We start from the raw sequence: 16,596 nt of genomic DNA on the forward strand, positions 1-16,596 counted from the left end.
AGGCTCATTCTGCTTTCTGATTGGCCAATCGCCTTGAGAAACAAAACCCCCAACGAAGACATCAACAACACATGTATCAGTAAAAGCTATATTTGATTTGAACATGTTTACCTGGAGAGAGCTCATGTTCATGACATTTAAAATGTGGTGGAAGCCTGTCATTGAAGAGATAAGAGTTTCTGTTCTGTCGTGGACTTTGTGCTCCCGTTACAGAAAGTCCAGCTGACAAGCCTCATCCGACTCTCACTGTGTCCAGACCACTCACAGCGTTCGGTTCTCCTGTTTGGTTCTCCTGTTTGGTTCTCCTGTTTGGTTCTCCTGTTTGGTTCTCCTGTTTGGTTCTCCTGTTTGGTTCGACACTTGTTGTCGACACTTGAAGAATATACAATGATCAGCCGAAACTTCAAAAACGTGCTGGTGGTCTCCATCGGCTTCTTGTCCCTCTTCACAGCTTATGGTGGACTTCAGAGTTTACAGGTAAAACACATTTACTACACGCAGTCATTTCCACTAGTGGTTCTACTCAAATAAACACTAAAATGGCATTAGAGTGACACATTTCACAACATTTGTAGAAACTGTGATGACGTTCACTTAAGTTAAAATATAGTATGATTAGGGCTTATTTATATGCTTCATATTGTACTGTTAAAGCACTTGTATTGTCATTTCTGTTGAGGAATTTGTTAATCTCTTGTACTTAGTTTGCTCCATCTATGACCGTGTGATCTAATGTTCGCTCTCTAGCATCAGTTTTCTTGGTCAACAATGCACTTTACAAAGTCCCTCCCATTGTCTCCCAGCGGCCCTTCTATTGTTTAAACTGTTTAAACAGGATTGTGTGGAGGCACAGAGAGACTTGCATAAACAACAATACTACCACCATATTCTATGTCTGCATTGATGCTAAATAAACGTCTCCTGCCTGATTCTCTACAACACTTATTTCCCCTTAGAGTGTTGTGTAGTGTTCTTCATGCTCTCAAACAGGAGCGCTGGAGCCACAGATGAACTGGGCCTAACCCTTTCCTCTGTGTCCTCTTCTCTCTCCCTGACACTCCTCACCTCAGCAATGTCTTTGTATTTGCATTATCACTTCTCTCAGAACCAAGAAGATGGAAGATGTGAAACCGTCCTCGATGAAATAAGACAAGTGTTACCAGCTCGAGAGGCCCTGTGTTTTCTTTGCAGAGCAGTCTGAATGCAGAGCAGGGCATGGGCGTGGCCTCTTTGAGCGTCATCTACGCCTCCATCATTGTGTCGTCCATGTTCCTGCCGCCCATCATGATCAAGAACCTGGGCTGCAAGTGGACCATCGTGTTGGGCATGGCCTGCTACGTCTCCTACTCTTTCGGCAACCTCTACCCCGGATGGTAAATGCTCCACTACGTGAGGCACATGTGTCAGGTCCAGGGCAGTAACCAAACTCTCACTTTATAGAACTCTAGATCCAAATGGCTGGAGCAATGTTTAGAGAACATAAGTGTAGTTCAACAGGATCTCTATGTTACACCTACTTTACAGGACCTGATGATGTCATACGTACACAAGGAAATGTCTTCTTTACCTCGGACAAGTCTAAAAGTTCTACTATGAACTGAATTAAGTTATTATATTAACTGAGGTTCATGTGCAGGGCCACACACACACACACACACACACACGCACACATGCACACGCACACGCACACCTACACACACACACACGCACACCTACACGCACACGCACACCTACACACACACACACACGCACACCTATACGAACACGCACACACCTACAAACACACGAACACACATGTACACACCTACACACACCTACACAAACACACACGCACGCACGCACGCACGCACACACACCTACACGAACACACACACACCTACAAACACACCTACACATACACACACCTACACACACACCTACACACACACGCACACCTACACGAACACACACACACCTACAAACACACACACACACAAACACACACGAACACACAAACACACACACACAAACACACACATACACACACGCACGCACACACACACCTACACAAACACACACACACACACCTACAAACACACCTACACACACACACACCTACACACACACACACACACACACACATACACACACAGACACACACACACACAAACACACACATACACAAACACACACACACACACACACACACACAAACACACACACACACACACACACACACACACACACACACACACACAGTTAGTTAAGTCTTATCTCCATTTGATTGTATTGTATGTATAGTTTGACCTGCACTTGCCCTGAGCATATTGGTTTTAGACTGTATTTTATTTTGAAGGTACACCCTCATCCCCACTTCTGCCATTCTGGGTTTGGGTGGCTCCCCCTTGTGGTCGGCCAAGTGCACGTACCTGACCATTGTGGGAAACGCTCAGGCGGCCAAAGAGGGCAAGAAGGGCTCTGACGTCATAAACCAGTACTTTGGGATCTTCTTCTTCATCTTCCAGTCGTCTGCGGTTTGGGGAAACCTCATGTCCTCACTCATCTTCGGACAGGACACAAACATAGGTAACGCGGATATGTGTATTCGATTTTGTAGTAATCAAGTATTAGAACAACAACAACAAAAATCGACTTTAATTGTTCAGATTTTTGGTCAACAAAAGCTACAGAAGTTATAACTCTAATTTAATTATTTTTTTTTTAGTAGAAAGTATAGATACCTGTTCAAATATCCCCTGTAACATGTAGTAAACTAGAAAAGTACTGATACCTGAAAATGTAAATACTTTTGTACTTGTTTATTTTGTTCGTTTGTTCATTTCTTGCAGTGTTTTTTTGTTATTGCTAAAGAATTTACTGTGAGCAGAGTTGCCTTTCCCTTGATCTGACCTGTAACTAGGCCCGGTACTGTCTCCATGGAGATAGATACGTTTAACACACAGTCCACACACTACACAGTCAGTCCACATACTACACAGTCAGTCTACACACTACACGCTCAGTCCACACACTACACAGTCAGTCTACACACTACACAGTCAGTCCACACACTACACAGTCAGTCCACACACTACACAGTCAGTCTACACACTACACGCTCAGTCCACACACTACACAGTCAGTCTACACACTACACGCTCAGTCCACACACTACACAGTCAGTCCACACACTACACAGTCAGTCCACACACTACACAGTCAGTCCACACACTACACGGTCAGTCCACACACTACACAGTCAGTCTACACACTACACGCTCAGTCCACACACTACCCGCTCAGTCCACACACTACACAGTCAGTCTACACACTACACAGTCAGTCTACACACTACACAGTCAGTCTACACACTACACAGTCAGTCCACACACTACACGGTCAGTCCACACACTACACGGTCAGTCCACACACTACACAGTCAGTCTACACACTACACAGTCAGTCTACACACTACACAGTCAGTCTACACACTACACGGTCAGTCCACACACTACACAGTCAGTCCACACACTACACAGTCAGTCCACACACTACACGGTCAGTCCACACACTACACAGTCAGTCCACACACTACACGCTCAGTCCACACACTACACGCTCAGTCTACACACTACACGCTCAGTCCACACACTACACGGTCACACACTACACGCTCAGTCCACACACTACACAGTCAGTCTACACACTACACAGTCAGTCCACACACTACACGGTCAGTCCACACACTACACAGTCAGTCCACACACTACACAGTCAGTCCACACACTACACGCTCAGTCCACACACTACACGCTCAGTCTACACACTACACGCTCAGTCCACACACTACACGGTCACACACTACACGCTCAGTCCACACACTACACAGTCAGTCCACACACTACACAGTCAGTCCACACACTACACGGTCAGTCCACACACTACACAGTCAGTCTACACACTACACAGTCAGTCCACACACTACACAGTCAGTCTACACACTACACAGTCAGTCCACACACTACACGGTCAGTCCACACACTACACAGTCAGTCCACACACTACACGGTCAGTCCACACACTACACAGTCAGTCCACACACTACACGGTCAGTCTACACACTACACGGTCAGTCTACACACTACACGGTCAGTCCACACACTACACGGTCAGTCCACACACTACACGGTCAGTCCACACACTACACGGTCAGTCCACACACTACACAGTCAGTCCACACACTACACGGTCAGTCCACACACTACACGGTCAGTCCACACACTACACGGTCAGTCCACACACTACACAGTCAGTCTACACACTACACGGTCAGTCTACACACTACACGGTCAGTCCACACACTACACAGTCAGTCCACACACTACACGGTCAGTCCACACACTACACAGTCAGTCTACACACTACACGGTCAGTCTACACACTACACGGTCAGTCCACACACTACACAGTCAGTCCACACACTACACGGTCAGTCCACACACTACACGGTCACACACTACATGCTCAGTCCACACACTACACGCTCAGTCCACACACTACACGCTCAGTCCACACATTACACGGTCAGTCCACACACTACACGGTCAGTCCACACACTACACAGTCAGTCTACACACTACACAGTCAGTCCACATACTACACGGTCAGTCCACACACTACACAGTCAGTCTACACACTACACAGTCAGTCCACACACTACACAGTCAGTCCACACACTACACGCTCAGTCCACACACTACACGGTCAGTCCACACACTACACAGTCAGTCTACACACTACACAGTCAGTCCACACACTACACAGTCAGTCCACACACTACACGGTCAGTCTACACACTACACGGTCAGTCCACACACTACACGGTCAGTCTACACACTACACAGTCAGTCTACACACTACACGGTCAGTCTACACACTACACGGTCAGTCCACACACTACACAGTCAGTCCACACACTACACAGTCAGTCCACACGCTACACGGTCAGTCCACACACTACACAGTCAGTCCACACACTACACGCTCAGTCCACACACTACACGCTCAGTCCACACACTACACAGTCAGTCCACACACTACACAGTCAGTCTACACACTACACAGTCAGTCCACACGCTACACGGTCAGTCCACACACTACACAGTCAGTCCACACAGTCAAGTCATAACTGTCACGTTAAGTTCCCTCGTCAGATAACTGGAAGAGGAGTGTCGATAACTGGAACTGACCAGAACAGATTTATTGAAAAACAAACATTAACTTCTTTACTACTTCCTTGGGTGTGTAAGTTTGTGATAAAAGTCATCATCAGGTTTAATCTTCATTTAAAAGTGAACAAACTGTGACACATTCTCATTGTAAACGTTGTAAACTGAAAGTTGCACGTCTTGGCAGATTTTAGCTACTTGATAAGATCAAACAAGACACATTTATATAATGTCCCTAAAAGATACAAAAACAAAACCATGTTTTATCCAACATGTATTTCTATCTTATATTATCTTGTGCTGACAGAAAAGAGAGTTCATTGTGATTTAATTGTTCTTAATCTAGTTTAAAGTTGCTCTGTGGAACTTTTCTGGCAGAGGGTACGCTGCCACCTGCTTGTTTCCATGGAGATGTTTTTCAGTTTCAGTTTGTGTATTTGAGCAACAAATAAACATATTGAAGTGTCAGAGCAATAACAGCAGATTCTCTCATTGAATCCTTCATGTGTGTGTGTGTGTGTGTGTGTGTGTGTGTGTGTCTGTGTGTTGTGTCTGTGTGTTGTGTCTGTGTGTGTGTGTGTGTGTTGTGTCTGTGTGTGTGTGTGTCTGTGTCTGTGTGTTGTGTCTGTGTGTTGTGTCTGTGTGTGTGTGTGTGTTGTGTCTGTGTGTGTGTGTGTGTGTCTGTGTGTTGTGTCTGTGTCTGTGTGTTGTGTCTGTGTGTTGTGTCTGTGTCTGTGTGTTGTGTCTGTGTGTTGTGTCTGTGTGTGTGTGTGTGTGTGTGTGTCTGTGTGTGTTGTGTCTGTCGTGTGTGTGTGTGTTGTGTGTGTGTGTTGTGTCTGTGTGTGTGTGTGTGTGTGTTGTGTCTGTGTCTGTGTGTTGTGTCTGTGTGTTGTGTCTGTGTGTGTGGTGTGTGTGTTGTGTGTGTGTGTGTTTCAGCTGACATATCTGATGAGCAGCTTCAGACCTGTGGGGCTGCAGACTGTGGGCTGAACATCACCTCGAACAGCACCAGCACCCGGCCGGAGCAGGAGCTGGTGTGGACCCTGGTGGGAGCCTACATCGGTAAATACAACAGTCAAAGGTCATAACACACCCGCACACACTGACAACACACTGAGTTTGGACGCCACATTTACACACTGGGGGTAGAAAACAGATGCCAGAACATCCGACATTATTAACCCTGTTGTATGTGCTTCAGAGAACATTATTATTCACACACAGATAGATCCTCTCGACCCGGCAACGCAGGAGAATGAGAAATAGTCTTGGCTTTGTTCACACATGACCCTGATCTGGCAAAATGCAGGTAAAGTGTCGTGTCACGGACAAGCTGCACGTGTGAAAGAGGCTAATGTGTTTTTACCTGTCCAGATGCCTGTACATTCTACTGCGCACTCTACTGCACACTCTACTGCACACTCTACTGCACACTCTACTGCACACTCTACTGCACACTCTACTGCACACTCTACTGCACACTCTACTGCACACTCTACTGCACATTAAAAGTGCTTCTTTTTGTTATCTGGACCAGTTCAGCCTGAAAGCCTGAGGGCCAGCACAAAAAGCACTAAGGGCCACATTTGGCCCCCGGACCATAGTTTGGACACTGGTCTGGAAGATACAGGCTGAGGCTATTAGAGGTGAAAGAGCTGTTGGTTAATTATATATTATATATATTATTATAGGCTAACGTTGATATACAAGTATTTTACAGGTTATTCACACAAACATTATAAACTCTAAAATGTGTCTTATCACTTACTCATGTTGTTGACTTTGATTTTACCAATAGTTTGTTAGAAAAACTATAACTTTTACAAATACCACTGTGTTTTGCTCCACGGTAACGTAACGTTAGCTTAGCTGCTCTCTAGCCTTCACAAGCTAACGAGCTAGCAGCTAAACCAAACAAAGCTAGTTAGGAAACTAGAAAGTGCAAATAACATTAACAACTGTTTATATTTTTAGGTTTAACTGAACTTTATTTTTACTCTTTCTAATAAACAAGTCCACACTGTGGCTGTAAGCAGAAATGTACTTGAGCCCATTTTATAAGATAAGACTCACTTTATTATCCTGGACTAAGTCAATTAAAGACTAACAGTAATTATAACATGTTCTATATGAAACACACAAACCACTTTGAGTTATAACTTACCATAAAATAAAACACTTGTCATCAACTGTCTCAGGAAACAAACTCTCACTCTGCTGAGCTCACCTGTACTTGAATATACTTCTATAACACATAAGAACTCAACTGTACTTGAATATACTTCTATAACACATAAGAACTCAACTGTACTTGAATATACTTCTATAACACATAAGAACTCAACTGTACTTGAATATACTTCTATAACACATAAGAACTCAACTGTACTTGAATATACTTCTATAACACATACTTGAATATACTTCTATAACCTGTACTTGAATATACTTCTATAACACGTACTTGAATATACTTCTATAACACGTACTTGAATATACTTCTATAACACGTACTTTAATATACTTCTATAACACGTACTTTAATATACTTCTATAACCTGTACTTGAATATACTTCTATAACACGTACTTGAATATACTTCTATAACCTGTACTTGAATATACTTCTATAACACGTACTTGAATATACTTCTATAACACGTACTTGAATATACTTCTATAACACGTACTTGAATATACTTCTATAACACGTACTTGAATATACTTCTATAACACGTACTTGAATATACTTCTATAACACGTACTTGAATATACTTCTATAACCTGTACTTGAATATACTTCTATAACACGTACTTGAATATACTTCTATAACACGTACTTGAATATACTTCTATAACACGTACTTGAATATACTTCTATAACACGTACTTGAATATACATCTATAACACGTACTTGAATATACTTCTATAACACGTACTTGAATATACTTCTATAACACGTACTTGAATATACTTCTATAACACGTACTTGAATATACTTCTATAACCTGTACTTGAATATACATCTATAACACGTACTTGAATATACTTCTATAACACGTACTTGAATATACTTCTATAACACGTACTTGAATATACTTCTATAACACGTACTTGAATATACTTCTATAACACGTACTTGAATATACTTCTATAACACGTACTTGAATATACTTCTATAACACGTACTTGAATATACTTCTATAACCTGTACTTGAATATACATCTATAACACGTACTTGAATATACTTCTATAACACGTACTTGAATATACTTCTATAACACGTACTTGAATATACTTCTATAACACGTACTTGAATATACTTCTATAACACGTACTTGAATATACTTCTATAACACGTACTTGAATATACTTCTATAACACGTACTTGAATATACTTCTATAACACGTACTTGAATATACTTCTATAACACGTACTTGAATATACTTCTACAACACGTACTTGAATATACATCTATAACACGTACTTGAATATACTTCTATAACACGTACTTGAATATACTTCTATAACACGTACTTGAATATACTTCTATAGCACGTACTTGAATATACTTCTATAACACGTACTTGAATATACTTCTATAACACGTACTTGAATATACTTCTATAACACGTACTTGAATATACTTCTATAACACGTACTTGAATATACTTCTATAACACGTACTTGAATATACTTCTATAACACGTACTTGAATATACTTCTATAACACGTACTTGAATATACTTCTACAACACGTACTTGAATATACTTCTATAACACGTACTTGAATATACTTCTACAACACGTACTTGAATATACTTCTATAACACGTACTTGAATATACTTCTATAACACGTACTTGAATATACTTCTATAACACGTACTTGAATATACTTCTATAACCTGTACTTGAATATACTTCTATAACACGTACTTGAATATACTTCTATAACCTGTACTTGAATATACTTCTACAACACGTACTTGAATATACTTCTATAACACGTACTTGAATATACTTCTATAACACGTACTTGAATATACTTCTATAACCTGTACTTGAATATACTTCTACAACACGTACTTGAATATACTTCTATAACACGTACTTGAATATACTTCTACAACACGTACTTGAATATACTTCTATAACACGTACTTGAATATACTTCTATAACACGTACTTGAATATACTTCTACAACACGTACTTGAATATACTTCTACAACACGTACTTGAATATACTTCTACAACACGTACTTGAATATACTTCTACAACACGTACTTGAATATACTTCTATAACACGTACTTGAATATACTTCTATAACACGTACTTGAATATACTTCTATAACACGTACTTGAATATACTTCTATAACACGTACTTGAATATACTTCTATAACACGTACTTGAATATACTTCTACAACACGTACTTGAATATACTTCTATAACACGTACTTGAATATACTTCTATAACACGTACTTGAATATACTTCTATAACACGTACTTGAATATACTTCTATAACACGTACTTGAATATACTTCTATAACACATACTTGAATATACTTCTATAACACGTACTTGAATATACTTACACGTACTTGAATATACTTCTATAACCTGTACTTGAATATACTTCTATAACACGTACTTGAATATACTTCTATAACACATACTTGAATATACTTCTATAACACGTACTTGAATATACTTCTATAACACGTACTTGAATATACTTCTATAACACGTACTTGAATATACTTCTACAACACGTACTTGAATATACTTCTATAACACGTAAGAACTCAACTGTACTTGAATATACTTCTATAACACGTACTTGAATATACTTCTATAACACGTACTTGAATATACTTCTATAACACGTAAGAACTCAACTGTACTTGAATATACTTCTATAACACATACTTGAATATACTTCTATAACACATAAGAACTCAACTGTACTTGAATATACTTCTATAACACGTACTTGAATATACTTCTATAACACGTACTTTAATATACTTCTATAACACGTACTTTAATATACTTCTATAACACATAAGAACTCAACTGTACTTGAATATACTTCTATAACACGTAAGAACTCAACTGTACTTGAATATACTTCTATAACACGTACTTGAATATACTTCTATAACACGTACTTGAATATACTTCTATAACATGTACTTTAATATACTTCTATAACACGTACTTGAATATACTTCTATAACACGTACTTTAATATACTTCTATAACACGTACTTTAATATACTTCTATAACACATAAGAACTCAACTGTACTTGAATATACTTCTATAACACATAAGAACTCAACTGTACTTGAATATACTTCTATAACACATAAGAACTCAACTGTACTTGAATATACTTCTATAACACGTACTTGAATATACTTCTATAACACGTACTTGAATATACTTCTATAACACGTACTTGAATATACTTCTATAACACGTACTTGAATATACTTCTACAACACGTACTTGAATATACTTCTATAACACGTACTTGAATATACTTCTATAACACGTACTTGAATATACTTCTATAACACGTACTTGAATATACTTCTATAACACGTACTTGAATATACTTCTATAACACATACTTGAATATACTTCTATAACACGTACTTGAATATACTTACACGTACTTGAATATACTTCTATAACACGTACTTGAATATACTTCTATAACACGTACTTGAATATACTTCTATAACACATACTTGAATATACTTCTATAACACGTACTTGAATATACTTCTATAACACGTACTTGAATATACTTCTATAACACGTACTTGAATATACTTCTACAACACGTACTTGAATATACTTCTATAACACGTAAGAACTCAACTGTACTTGAATATACTTCTATAACACGTACTTGAATATACTTCTATAACACGTACTTGAATATACTTCTATAACACGTAAGAACTCAACTGTACTTGAATATACTTCTATAACACATACTTGAATATACTTCTATAACACATAAGAACTCAACTGTACTTGAATATACTTCTATAACACGTACTTGAATATACTTCTATAACACGTACTTTAATATACTTCTATAACACGTACTTTAATATACTTCTATAACACATAAGAACTCAACTGTACTTGAATATACTTCTATAACACGTAAGAACTCAACTGTACTTGAATATACTTCTATAACACGTACTTGAATATACTTCTATAACACGTACTTGAATATACTTCTATAACATGTACTTTAATATACTTCTATAACACGTACTTGAATATACTTCTATAACACGTACTTTAATATACTTCTATAACACGTACTTTAATATACTTCTATAACACATAAGAACTCAACTGTACTTGAATATACTTCTATAACACATAAGAACTCAACTGTACTTTAATATACTTCTATAACACATAAGAACTCAACTGTACTTGAATATACTTCTATAACACATAAGAACTCAACTGTACTTGAATATACTTCTATAACACGTACTTGAATATACTTCTATAACACGTACTTGAATATACTTCTATAACATGTACTTTAATATACTTCTATAACACATAAGAACTCAACTTTGAATAAAGGTTACAGGTTAATGTCAGAGTATTTCTCATAGTCTTGTCATACTTTAAGTTATATATTTCTCCATGGAATACACCAGATTCTGCATTACCAAAATCACTCTCACTCCATTTGCAGGGATGGAAAGTAACACATCACAGATACTCACAATGTCACTGTAATGTACCGTATTTTCCGGACTATAAGTCGCACCAGCCAAAAAATGCATAATAGAGAAGAAAAAAACATATATAAGTTGCACTGGAGTATGAAATGTGGTTGCAAGTTTGAAAATAACAAATAATATCACATACAAGTCGCTCCGGAGTATAAGTATAAGTATAAATATAAGTATAAGTCGCACCCCGGCCAAAACTATGAAAAAAGGTGCGAATTATAGTCCGGAAAATACGGTAGATAGATTTGATATTTGAGTAGATTTTACATAACATTTATAGCCATGTAACTGTACCTTTTACTTTGTACTTGAGGTAACGCCATTTTGAAGTAACGTTAACTCCACCCTTCAGTGCATGTTGACCTCTCCGACCTCCCCTGACTCCGCCCCCTCGCCGCTCCCCTTTAGGTGTGGGAGTGCTGGCCATGCTGATCATCGCCGTCTTCCTGGACAACATCGACCAGAAGGAGGCGAGCGAGTTCCGGGGCAAGCGCGAGCCTTTCTGCCACACCTTCTTGGCCACGTTCCGGCTGCTCAGGGACTGGAGGCTGCTCACGCTCATCCCGCTCACCATGTACAGCGGCTTCGAGCAGAGCTTCCTGTCCGGAGAGTACACCAAGGTCAGACGTCCAGCCGTCCAGTGAGAGGGAGCCGGTGTTAGAAGCCACACAGGTCCAACTGCAAACACTGAAGTTACATTACTACAAGAGTACAAGGACTCAGTTGTGAAAGTACTGATACAGCAGAAATACGCACGTAGAGGTAAAAAAGAAATTCTTTAATGTACTTTAATGATAAACAGTAAAAGTATTTCGCACAGACTTTGCGAACTGTTAAAGCGTTTTTTATTTTTTATTTTGATGATGATTTTTTGCGAATATTTGGTCAACAGTAGCAATTTTAATCATTTTTTTTAAATTATTTGAGAGAATTGTGTGTGAATATTTCAGTTTGCTGAAATTTGGGACTTTAACTGGTCATTTTAAGACCAAAGAAAGTACAGAAATTGCTCTTAAATGTAGAGAAGTTACAGTGAAAAGTATGTGCTGTAAAATGCCACCACTGCAAGCGAGTCATATATCTGGCAACATTTTATTGTGATTTGTGATATTTCATGCCAAAATACCACAAAAGTGTAACGAAAAGGTGTATGCAAAGGTTTTACACACTTAAAACTTGTATAACAGGTGCTTGGCCCTATGTAAGTCTACGTGTTTAGAGCTACCGTATGTTCCACACTATAAAGCGCCTTTCATTTCCTCAAAAAACAACAATGTGCCTTATAATCCAGTGCGTTTTATATATGGATTAATTCTGGTTGTGCTTTAACTGACCTCGAAGCCATTTTGTGTGGTACACGTTTTGTTTGGCTTATAGTGTGGAAAATACTGTCGTTGATTTAGTCGTATACTTTGCAGTAACCGCACATACGTAATTGTACTTTGTGTCTGTGGCAGAACTACGTCACGTGCGCCCTGGGGATTCACTTTGTGGGTTTCGTGATGATGTGTTTCGGTGCGACCAACTCCATCAGCTCGTACGTGTTCGGACGCCTGGCTCAGTACACCGGCCGCGCCCCGCTCTTCTTACTCGGTAACGCCGCACGACATAAGAAAATACACACAATATCACAGGGCGGCGCGTAGTATTTCCCCTTGAGGGACGTTTCGACGAGTCGCAGTGGTTGTCTGACACGTTTACTTCTACTTGAGTAATATTGAGTCTGAAGTGACGGTTCTGGGTACTCTTCCCACTGCGAGTACTTTCATATTCACTAAAGCTTTCCATAAAGTTAAATGATGTGCTTCTTACACCCTCCTTCAGATATGAATTGTATTTATTGGTGCATGTCTTGTCTTTGTAAACATAGTAAATAATGCATTATTCAGTGTTTTGTCTGTAAATCATAAATCAAATTACAAAAACACATTTTACATCCAAACTGTTACTCAGTACTTAAGTAGTTGTTTTTTATTCAAATACCTTTTTACTCTCACTTAACTATTTGGTCATTACTTGGTCACTTCTTCATGAGTAAATGTTTTGAAGCTCTATAATGAATTCTACATTTACCACATACGTATATTCTGGACTATAAGTGGCACCAGCCAAAAAATACATAATAGGTGAAGAAAAAACATATATAAGTTGCACTGGAGTATGAAATGCAGTTGCAAGTGTGAAAATAACAAATAATATCACATATAAGTCGCTCCGGAGTATATAAGTATATAAGTATAAATATAAGTATAAGTCGCACCCCGGCCAAAACTATGAAAAATTGTGCGTCGTATAGTCTGGAAAATACGGTTCAGTTTATTCATCTGGACAAGGAAAATGTCGATAAGGCTACCCCAAATAAATTGTCTGTTTGCTGTAACCCGAGTCAACATTTTTTAAGTGGCTCGGACGGTAGGCAAATTCTTTTTTTTTTACTTTGAAGGCAAAAAAGAAGATCCAAATTTGGTAATTTTTTGAGTCGGAGTGACCACCAGGGGTCAGGCTACAACAGTCAATGACGGAAAACGTCTCTATCAAGCCAATCGGGAGACTAAATCTCACGATTTTAAGATATTTCAAACAACCTTTTGTACGCCGCTATCCTTTATTTTGGTAGCTAAGGCGAGCGAGGGAACATGCGGGGGACACGGGCACCGCCATGTTTGTTGTGATGACGCTGCTGGGCGTGTTTCAATCCCAGAATGCATTACATAATACACCGTGATAGAGCGTGACATGTACTATGGACAGTTCAATGGCGCCGACAGAGTCAAACCAACTTGTGAAAGGCAATTCTACAAGCTAATATGTCTATTTTGTTACGGACGCATGTGGTGGCCCGAAAATGAAGACGCAAGCAGTGAGTTATCATTCCTATGGGTTGTCAGATAGGTTTACCAGCGTAATAAAAAAAAAAAGACCAGTCAATGAGTCAGCGAAATAATTGAAAAATAAAAGATTTTGACGCTTTTTCAACAAAATGCTGATAAAAAAATTTCGGTCGGCTACTTTCACACCGGGTCTGTCGGGTTACGGCAAACTGACATATTATTTTGCTCAGCCTAACTTTGACACAAATAGGTTTCGATGGATCATTATAGCAGCGCATGTAATAAAGATAATAAAATGATGCGATGACAGAACACACGAGAGCAGGAAACAAAGTACCAAGCTTCGGGTGAGTGGGCAAACGCTTTACCACTGAGCCACTGCCGCCTGTATTACAGCTCACTTGTTTGGTGATAGAAAAGTGTGCTCTGCTCTTTCGTTCCAGCGGCCGCGCTTAACCTGGCGTGCATCATCGCTCTGTTGCTGTGGCGACCCGATCCAACCCAGCTGCCCATGTTTTTTGTCTTTCCTGCTTTGTGGGGAGTGAGCGACGCAGTCTGGCAAACGCAGACCAACGGTGCGAGCCACTCGTTTAACTGTTGTACAAGTAAACAACAACAACAACAACAACACAAAACAACAAAAACATAACCTCATCTGTGTTTAAAGTGCACACGACAGGTTAGACCACATTTGACTATTTTGCCCCCATTTTTGTGACGTTTACAATGTCACTTCCTGGTTGTACGTGAGGAGCATGATGTGACTCAGGTAATATCCCAACCGTTTCCTAGCAACCACACTGTAAACAAGGGTAAATGACACAATAGATTTGACAAACGATAATACCCGACGACACCTTTTTGTTTCGCTAAATGACGGTTGGGAAAATGTGTCGGTCGTCGCCGCGTTTTGGACGGAGTGTCGCTTATTGATGACATCACAGAGGGATTCAGTTTAACAACTTTCTTCTGTTTTTTCCCCCCGTTTTATTTTATACAAACTTGCAACTGGACTGAAGTATAACTATGACTTACATTTACCACAAAGTAATTATTAAAAAAAACAACGTGAGAACCAGAGGCACTTTAACTTTTGAATGTAACTTGATCTGAACGACTTATTTCAACTTGTGACTGATGTCATTTTGGACTTTCAATACTTAATACTATATATATGTTTTAAGTCGTTTCATTTGTGCTTCAGCCCTGTATGGTGTCCTGTTCGCTCGAGACAAAGAGGCGGCGTTCGCTAACTACAGGATGTGGGAGTCTCTGGGGTTCGTCATCGCCTTCGCCTACAGCACCTTCCTGTGCCTGGAGTATAAGCTGTACATCCTGCTGGCCGTGCTGGGGGCCACCGTGGTCACGTACCCCATCGTGGAGTGGCACGAGCACAAGCACCCGACGCCCCAGATCGAGCAGGCCGATTACTCCGGGCTCGAGAAAGACATTCTGAAGGAGAAGGGAGTGGTGGCCCAGACGCAGCTGTAGATACACCTGAACAGGACTGATATTCAAGTATTCCAAGTCCATCACCAAAACGATCAACTCTTTTCAGCCTCTACAATGTTTATTTTTGCACTTTAAAGTATTGGCCCTTCATCAGACTTTTAATAACACTTCTCTTTAACGTCTAGCTTTGTATCTTTGTATATGTAGTTTAGCTTAAAATTGCTGTTTCATGCCATCATACGTTGGCATGTCAGTGTACTTTTTAATAAAAAGTAAGTTTACAGTGAGTCATTCTGCCACATGTCGGTAGGTAA

General features: G+C 39.5%; 1 protein-coding gene across 1 annotated transcript; it reads left to right on the plus strand.

Annotated features, from left to right (window-relative positions):
* Nucleotides 1-274: 274 nt before the first annotated feature.
* unc93a (unc-93 homolog A) lies at nt 275-16,324 on the plus strand. Its single transcript, XM_072443494.1, has 8 exons — nt 275-477; nt 1,192-1,373; nt 2,336-2,565; nt 6,144-6,269; nt 12,408-12,619; nt 13,457-13,592; nt 15,274-15,405; nt 16,035-16,324. The coding sequence occupies exons 1-8, from the start codon at nt 388-390 to the stop codon at nt 16,319-16,321; spliced, it is 1,395 nt and encodes a 464-aa protein (XP_072299595.1). The 5' UTR covers nt 275-387; the 3' UTR covers nt 16,322-16,324.
* Nucleotides 16,325-16,596: the final 272 nt, after the last annotated feature.

This window comes from Eucyclogobius newberryi, unplaced genomic scaffold (genome assembly GCF_026437365.1).
Source record: "Eucyclogobius newberryi isolate DKJ021-1_F unplaced genomic scaffold, fEucNew1.0.hap1 SCAF_1, whole genome shotgun sequence".
Lineage (NCBI taxonomy): Eukaryota > Metazoa > Chordata > Actinopteri > Gobiiformes > Gobiidae > Eucyclogobius > Eucyclogobius newberryi.

Excerpts from the sequence above, each read along its gene's own strand:
- unc93a (XM_072443494.1), top strand. The coding sequence starts at position 388 with ATGATCAGCCGAAACTTCAAAAACGTGCTGGTGGTCTCCATCGGCTTC. Across the intron at positions 478-1,191 it reads GTGGACTTCAGAGTTTACAG|AGCAGTCTGAATGCAGAGCA; the intron begins GTAAAACACATT and ends TTTTCTTTGCAG. Across the intron at positions 1,374-2,335 it reads GGCAACCTCTACCCCGGATG|GTACACCCTCATCCCCACTT; the intron begins GTAAATGCTCCA and ends TTTATTTTGAAG.